The 9,196-nt window shown below is 40.0% G+C and overlaps 1 protein-coding gene across 1 annotated transcript; it reads left to right on the top strand.

Annotated features, from left to right (window-relative positions):
* The first annotated feature begins 231 nt into the window (after nucleotides 1-231).
* LOC114048937 (mast cell protease 1A-like) lies at nucleotides 232-4,234 on the top strand. Its single transcript, XM_027870110.1, has 5 exons — nucleotides 232-467; nucleotides 1,024-1,174; nucleotides 2,540-2,675; nucleotides 2,936-3,190; nucleotides 3,937-4,234. The coding sequence occupies exons 1-5, from the start codon at nucleotides 410-412 to the stop codon at nucleotides 4,084-4,086; spliced, it is 750 nt and encodes a 249-aa protein (XP_027725911.1). The 5' UTR covers nucleotides 232-409; the 3' UTR covers nucleotides 4,087-4,234.
* The last annotated feature ends 4,962 nt before the right edge of the window (nucleotides 4,235-9,196 follow it).

Below are 9,196 nucleotides of genomic sequence, written 5' to 3'. Positions count from 1 at the left end.
TGACATTAAAGGGCTGAGAAACCTACTATGTATAAGTCACTTACTGTGTTAAATGCTGAAATGACTGAAACACAGCCCTCTACTTCAAGGGGTTTCAACCCTAGGTCTCTGCCCTGCCTCCCTCTCCCAGGACCCTACATCCTGCAGGTAAAGATGATTAGCACTGACTCATCGAGGCTGTGGTTGAAACCTTGTTTCTTCGATCATTTCCATTTTCTCTAAGCCATAGAACTGAGTCATTTAAATGGTTTTGTGACTGTGCACTGGTGCTCACTTAGGCATATATGATCTTAACTAGGAGGGCTGTAAGGTTACTTGAGCATCTCCTCTCCTTCCCCTTGTAGAGGCTATAAATTCTGGTGATTTGAGGGTAAAAGCAGTACTTGCTTTGGATACCTTCTCTGACAAGATGCATTTCCTGTTACCCCTTTTACTGACCTTCCTTCAATCTGCTGGTGCTAAAGCTGGTGAGTTCAATTTCCCATCCTAAAGGGTTTGAGTTTGGCCAAAAAAGCCTCTATGCTTCCTCTGCTAAGTACCTAATCCTCCTGGCCCTAGTGTAGATCTTTGGCCTCAAGACTGTTCATTGAGGAGTACTGGTCTTGGACCATTCCCAGGGTCATGCTGATCTCACCTTAGATAAAAAGTAGGGAATATTGGGAGAGGATTTTCCAAAGGTCTTTGAGCCTTTGTCTTCCTGAAAAAATTAGTCCTGTTATCTTAATCTTTCAGTGTTTGAAGTACTATTGGTCTTGACAAAGGACCGACCTCTCCTTTTTTTTGAGGGGGGGGATGATGGGGCCTGGGGAGGGAACATAATACTCAGAACAACTAGAGGATACAGAAGTCCAGGATCTCAGTCCCTTGGCTTCTCCTGTAGAACTTGGCATTCTACCTCCTATACCTTTTGTAAGCCTTCTCCAAGCCCCAGATCATCAGTCTCCCCTGTTCCAGCTTTCTGGAGAAGCCAAGAAAATAAGGACAGTATCTTCTGTAAGACTCACAATGGAGTTTCTTCTATAGGGGCGATCATTGGAGGCCAGGAGGCAAAGCCCCATTCCCGGCCATACATGGCATATCTGAAGTACAAGAATGAAATTGGAAGAGAACATACTTGTGGTGCTTTTCTGGTTCGAGAGGACTTTTTGCTGACAGCAGCTCACTGCTGGGGAAGGTGAGTCATCAGATCAGGGTCCCTACCCTTTGCCTTTGACAGCCCTGCAGGCTCTGAATGGGGACAGCAGGGTATCCAGGAAAGATCCTACAAGGTATGCTCCTCCTTTCTCCCCAAACTCCTATTCCTTTCACAAAGAAGGAACTTCATGAACTCTCCAGAGATTAACCTGGCAACTTCTCAACATCCTGTAGCTCTAACATGAGGTACTTATGGATAGAGTCAACTCTATATGGAGGCTGAATAGGTGGTCCATTATGTGTGGTGTCCTAAAGACTGGGAAGGATCCTATCATTAAAGAAGTAGTTTTGGGGGTGGCAGAGGTGGGGTAAGGAAGGGAATAAGTATTTATATAGCACTACTATGTGCTGGGAACTGTGTTAAGTACTTTATAATATTATGCTAATATTATATTACATATTATAATAATAATAATTATTATAATAATATAATATATATTATATATTTATAATATAAGTGCTTTATAATATTATCTCATTTGATCTTCACAACAGCCCTGTGGGAGGTAGATTATTCTACTATTATCCCCACTTTTATAGCTGAGAAAAATGAGGTAGACTTGTCCAGGGTCACACAGCTAGTAAATTTCGGAGGTCCAATTTGAACTAGAGTTTTCCTGACTCCAGGCCCAGAACTCTATCCACCGTATCACCAAGCTGCCTGGCTGACTAGCCTTCCATAGAGCATAAAATTCCCATTAGATCTACCTCGGCATCTGGTCTTTATCTTTTCATTTAAAATGTGCAGCCCAGAGGGGTAACTCATTAACCCAAAACCAGGAAGTTTATTGCTGAGGAAGGAGACATCAAGCAGGACCCTGCCTGGTAAAAGCAGGTCTGGATCTGCCTCCAGCTCTTCTGCAGGGGCTTCTGGGAGCAGCATCCAGTCTTGTGATGTAACAGGGTCATCCATGACCCTGAGAGCCACTGACCCTCCAAAGTTGATCAGAGGTACCACTAAGGGGGAGGATATCCAGTAACGCAACTTCAGTCCTTTTCTTTCTGGACCTCTTTCACTGTGGTGATGGCAGCTGCCACGTCTCTTTAGCTCTGCCTGAGTCTGTGCTGGGGGCTCAAGGATCATGGGATCACAGATCATCTCTCTAGAAGTAGAAGGGCCTCAGTGCTTACATAATGCAACCTCCTCCTTTGACAGATGAAGAAACTGATCCCCAGAGAAGTTTATTGACTTGACCGAAGTCAGGAAGTAGTAGAATTGGGATGAACATTGATATCCTTTGAGTGCAACTATGGCATTCTTTCCTCATCACTAGGCTGCATGCCTCTCTAAGACCTTTCCAGGAATTTCACATCTGTGGCTCTCCTTCCCTTGTCTTCTTTTTAGTTCAATAAGCATAATTCTGGGGGCACATAATATACAGAAACCAGAAGAGACTCAGCAGCAGATTCCTGTGCTCAGAGCTATTCGTCACCAACTATATGACAACCAGGCCATCAAAAATGATATTATGTTGCTTCAGGTACTGTGCCTTTCATGATTTATATCCTTTGGGTCACCAGGAATAAAAGACTCACAGATTTTTAATTAGAAAGAGACTTTTTCCTATCGCCTCAAACTTTCTCCATTTCTTTATTCAGCAAGAAGGGTAGAGTTCTCGTGGGATCCTAGGACTAGAAGACTGGGAGGTGGGAAGAAAGAGGAGACTCATGGCTGGCTCTATATGTGCTCTCTTGGGGAGGGGAGTGAGGAGAGCCGGAATCTCTTTCCTCTCTATGACAGCTGGAGAAGAAGGCCAAGCTGAATAATGCTGTGGGGCTCTTGGCCTTACCCCAGAAGAAGGACTGGGTGAGGCCTGGGAAGATTTGTAGTGTGGCAGGCTGGGGGAGTAACCTCGAGAGGAAATTCTACACACTGCAGAAGGTGAAGCTAGAAGTGAGAAAGGCGCATGAATGCATGGAAAAATACCCCAAAAACTACAACAGTTTTACCCAGATATGTGCTGGAGATCCTAAAGAACAAAAGGCTTCTTTTAAGGTACTTCAATATCACTACTATTTTGAAAACTGTTTTGAAGTCACACGGGAAAGCTCAGAATCTGAAGTATAAAAAGGTTTTCACAGGGAACTGGAATGATCCCTCATATTCCGGTTTCCAAAGGCAATTGGGAAGCTAGATGGTGTAGCTGATGGAGTGCGGGACCTGGAGTAAGAAATTCAACCTCAGACACTTAATAGCTATAAGACACTGAGAAAGTCACTTAATTTCTCCTAGCCTCAGTTTCCTCATCTATAATATGAGGATAATAATAATACATTTTTCTATAATATGAGAATAATAATAATAATAATAATAATAATAATAATAATAATGTATCTCCTAGGATCATTGTGAGGATAAAATGAGAGACTTGTAAAGGGTTTTGGAAACCTTGAAGTGCTGCTGTTATTATTATTATCATTATTATTATCATTACTATAGTTCCCCTTCTTCCCCTGAGCACATGGTTATATAAATGTACACATTTAGGAGAATGTGATATTGTCTCAGTACAACTGCATGTGAAGTAACTTTTGGGAAGAGTGAGAGAGATCAATGGCTTCCTTATAAATAGAGAGGGGCAACTGGACTTCATGAGGACTGGGAGATACACGCTTTGGTCTCAGGTCTCTCCAAATCTGGTGGAGGTCCCTCAGTGCCTTGGTTCTCCTTTGGATATGAGAAGAATTGATGGATAAAGAAGGGGGGCCTCTGAATAACTGTCAATCTTCTGTGTCTTTTAGGGAGACTCTGGAGGTCCTCTTGTGTGTGATGGAGTGGCCCAGGGCATTGTCTCCTACGGTTTTCGAAATGGGTCAAACCCTCGCGTCTATACTCGAATCTCCAGCTTCTTACCATGGATCAAGAAAACAATGAGGGCTCATGAGTGCTAAGCATCAAGCAAGGTCCTGCTCCCAAGACTGGATCATTCTCTCTGATGACACTGTTCCCTAAAGTGGCCTCCAAATACAGAGCCTAAAGTCAAGAGGGATGTTTGGGAAAGGAAGATCTCATCCTAATAAACCTGGTTGCTAATTTTCAGTTGTAGCCATTACCTTTCTCTTCCTTTTCCATCATCTCTGCCTCTATAGACATGTTCACATAGTTATAAAACAACACGGCTTGGAAAATCTTAGAAATCGTGTGATCTAAGTCCTTTGCATTAAACTAGGTGATATAGTGCCCTTCGTGGTAACACATCTTGTCATTAATGTTAGGGAAAAATTTAGAGACAGGCTAGAGACTTGGAGAAACTTAATCTTTCCAGCAACAAAAGAAATCCTGCCAAATTTTTGACTAGGTCCTGTCAATAGTCAAGTTCCTGGGCACGTGGTTGTCAGTCACCTACTCCTTTACCCCTCATTGCTACTACCAGGACACTTTATCTGGGAGCATGATTTGACCATAATATGTCACTCATATGGCTCTCATGCACTTATTAAGAAGGAAAGGGAAGAGAAGGGAAAGGAAGGGAAGGGAAGGGAAGTTATGGGAAGGGAGGGAAGGGAAGAAAAAAAAGGATAGAAAGGGAAGGGAAGGAAATAAGCATTTATTAAGGACTTACTATGTGCCAGGATGGCATTATGCTGAGCACTTCAGATAATTATTTAATTTGATCCCTACAATAGCTCTCTGAGGCAAGTGCCATCATTGCTACCATTATCTCCATTTAATAGATGAGGAAACTGAGGCAGGCAGAGATTAAGTGATTTGCCTAGAATCACCCAACTAAGTGTCTGAAGCTAGATTTGAACTCCAGACTTCCTGACTCTAGGCCTAGAACTCTATCCACTGTACCATCAAGCTGCTTCTAGCAGTACTTCCAATTATTTTCCCCTCCTAACTTTTTATTGATGCCTTTTTACAAAAATACAACAGTCATTTCCTAATATACTACTTGGCCCCTGAATCCTTTCTAGTAACAAAGGAAAGAGATTTATGTAAAAATGACTGATAGTAACAAAGTCTAAAGTTCTACACTTTTTTTTTGCACACATCCCCTACCCTCTACCGTGTGGAGAGATGTCCTGTTCTCTGGGACCAAAATGATTCACTGCAATTAATCTAAGTCCAGCTACTTTTTATTACGATTTTCATTTATATCACTGTAGTCATTGTACATATCATTCTCTTGCTTCTGCTTGGTTCTCTTTATATCACCTTACAGATTTTCCCATATTTCACTGAATTCCTCACATTTGTTGTTTCTTACAGGATGACATTTCACAGCATTCATACACTTATTTGCACAGCTATTCTCCAAATGAAGAGGACGCTTTTATTCCGTTACAAACACAGTATTATTTCATAATTTATTAATTGTCTCAGTGGTCAGGTTAACAAAAGGCTTAATTTTTTTTAAGGGCAATTGGGATTAAGTGACTTGCCCAGGGTCACACAGCTAGTAAGTGTCAAGTGTTTGGTCTGAGGCCAGATTTGAATTCAGGTCCTCCTGACTTTAGGGCGGGTGATCTATCCACTGTGCCACCTAGCTGCCCCTCAAAAGGATAATCTTATTAGATGACAGTATCCAGTAAAAATCAAAATGCTGGTCCCCTGTATCACAAACCCCATGGCAAAACCAAACCCCAACATTAGAGTCTCTTGCCTTGATTTGAAAATCTTCCAAATTGCAAGTCTTAGACAGGCAACCAGGAAAGTTCATTTGCTTAATAAAAAATTCTAACTCCACACATTGTAGAAACAGAAGAATAGAAGTCAATCACATTACTTAACTCAAGACAATTATTAGAGCTTAAAGGACCACTAGGTAGTACAAAGGATCAAACACTGGAACCAGAGTCATGGTAGACCTGAGTGCAAAATGTCCATAGATACGTATTTACTGTGTGACTCTGGGCAAGTCATTTCACCTCTGTCTGCCTCAGTTTCCTCAACTGTAAAATGAAGATAATAATAATATTTTTCCCCCAGGGTTGTTGTGAGGACCAAAGTAGATAATATTTTTGAAGTGCTTTGGAAACCTTAAAATGCACACACACACATAAGTATGTATACACACACACAGTTAACACAAGGTAGTTTTGCAGTATTTTAACTGATTCTATGTCTAGTATGCTATACATCTAGATGCAAGATAAAGCTCAGGATTTAGAGAACCCAGTATCTCCCCCTAATTCTACCAGTCCTTCATAACCTAACTAAATGCTTTGTGAAGCCTTCCTTGATCTTCATACCTCCAAATCAGAAATTATTTCTCCCTTCTATGAACTTAGTACTATATACTTCTTATAGATGCTGATCATATATAGAAGCAGAGAGGTGGTGCAGTAAATAGAGTCTCTCTCTTCACCTTTGTCTGCCTTAGTTTTCTCAGTTGTAAAATGGCCATAATAATAGCACCTACCTCCTAAGGCTGTCTTGAGGATCAAATTAGATACTTGTAAAGCACTCTGAAAACCTTAAATGTCTCTATAAATATAGCTATATATTTACTTAAATATGTATTTTATATATAAAGATAAATAGCTATTATTATCATGTTCTACTATTAAAATTACAGTTATGTGAGTACATCTCTTAATTGCCTTGTAGATTTCTGGAGGGCAGGGAAAACCCTATTTTTCATTGCTTTCCTCTCATAACTTAGGACAGTACTCTGCTTCTACTAGTACTGTATAAATTAGGACAATAACCTATTTATACTATCTACTGTGTAGTTATTTGATAAATATTTGGTAAATGAATGAACAGCCCACAGCATCTCCCTGCTCTGCCTCCACTCCCAAGAGAGGTCCTTGTATAGACTGAAGATGTGAATTCTATATTCACATGTATGACCACTCCTTTGTTCTATTTCCAGTAGCTAAGCTGTCAAATTCTCCTTGCTTCAAGAGCTGGAGACCCCATGGACAGTCTGGTGAAGCCTATGGACCCTTCTGAGAATAACATTTTTAAAGGAAATTAATTAATCAATCAATTAGTTATATATGCATTGGATTACAAAGAAAGCAATTATTTTGAAATAGTTATCAATAGGCATAAATATTTTAAAAGTTCATGAACTTCAATTAAAGCAGACTGAACTATATAAGAGGAAGAGGTCAGTGGTCCTTAAAGCTTTGAGTATTTAGAAGGGAAAAGGCTCAAATGAGATAATATTTTTAAAGCACTGAGCAGAGTGCTCTATATAGAAGGCCCATAATAGGTTCTATATAAATTCTTATTCCCTTCCTTTCCCCCCGCAAAGAATTAAAAGATCAGGTAGGAAAGAGTAATCATTTGGAGACAAGCGGGAACTTTCTTTTCTTTTCTTTTTCTTTTTTGATTAATTTATTTTGATTTATCAACAATCACTTCCATATGCTTTTGAGTTTAAAATTTTTCTCCCCCTGCCTTCCCACCACCCTCCTCAAGATAGTGCACAATCTGATAGAGGCTGTACATATACATTCCTATTAAACATATTTTCACATTAGTGATGTTGTAAGTAAGAATTAGAACCAATAGCAGGAACCAGCAGAAAGAGGAAACAAAACTCAACAGAAGGAAAAAAACAGCAAATAGTATGCTTCGATCTGCATTCAAACTCCGTACTTCTTTCTTTGGATGTGGATAGCATTTTCTATCATGAGGCCTTTGGAGATGTCGTAGATCCTTGTATTGCTGGGAAGGGTTAAGTTTATCAATATTAGTCATTGCATAACGTGGCTGTTATTGTGTACAATGTTCTCCTGGTTCTGCTCACTTCACTCAGCATCAGTCCATACCAGTCTTTCGAGGTTTTATTGAAGTCAACCTGTTCATCATTTCTTATAGCACAATAATATTCCCTTACATTCATATACCACAGCTTGTTCAGCCATTCCCCAATGGTTGGGCATCCTCTCAATTTCCAATTCTTTGCCACCACAAAAAGAGCTGCTATAAATATTTTTACATGTGGGTCCTTTTCCCATTTGTATGATCTCTTTAGGATACAGCCCTAGAAGTGCTATTGCTGGATCAAAGGGTATGCATAATTTTATAGCCCTTTGGGCATAGTTCCAAATTGCTCTCCAACATGGTTGGATCATTTCACAACTCCACCAACAATGCATTAGTGTTCCAATTTTCCCACATCTTCTCCAATATTTATCATTTTCTTGTTTTGTCATCTTGGCCAATCTGATAGGTGTGATGTGGTACCTCAGAGTTGTTTTGATTTGCATTTCTCTAATCAATAGTGATTTAGAGCATTTTTTCATATGACTATAGATGACTTTAATTTAAGCAGGTACTTTCTAATGTACACACATTCCAACTCTCACCTGCTTTGTGACAAGTCAGTTCTTCATATACTAGTAGGAAATTCACATTTTTAGAAACCACCTCTACATCTGGATCATTCAGCCTCTTCTAGTCCATCTTTCCACAGGGTTATAGCTGACCATTTAACCTTCTTGCTGAACTCTCCCCTTGCGGGCTTCCTTGATTTATACAAACCTCAAAGTTTGAGGACTTCTCATTTTCATCAGCAGTGGTTGAGAAAGAGAAGAGCAGGATTTGAAGTACTTGACCTCCTGATACTCCCTGGAACCCCTTCTGAGGGTGCTATATGTACCTATGGCTTAGATCTATGCTTTTGATCAATGTGAATTTTTAATGATTTTCTTTAGAGAATAATAATGTCGTACAACTTATAAAGCTTTTCTACATAAATTATTTTATTTGACTTACACAACTACCTGTGAGAGAAGAATGTCTTCCTGACTCTAAGACTAGCATGACACCCACTGAGCTCTCATTATCTGCACTATAGACATGAAGAAATAGAAGCTAGGAAAAGTCAAATATAATGATACATCATCTGTAACCCTTCTTCTAGCCCCAACATCTTGACATTAAGGATGATAAAAAGAGAAGAGTGAACTCAAAAAATTCAATCTTCCAGCCCCCTCCCCATCAACATGGGAATTTTCCCTTTCATCTCTGGAGAAACCCTTTAGTCCATGGAAGTGAGAGACCTGAGCTCCTGCCTGTTCTCTTGTACCACAATAGTAG

Source organism: Vombatus ursinus, unplaced genomic scaffold (genome assembly GCF_900497805.2).
Source record: "Vombatus ursinus unplaced genomic scaffold, bare-nosed wombat genome assembly UNPS02014794.1, whole genome shotgun sequence".
Lineage (NCBI taxonomy): Eukaryota > Metazoa > Chordata > Mammalia > Diprotodontia > Vombatidae > Vombatus > Vombatus ursinus.
The sequence above is the reverse complement of the archived record's forward strand: the minus strand, read 5'-3'. Positions and strand labels throughout refer to the sequence as shown.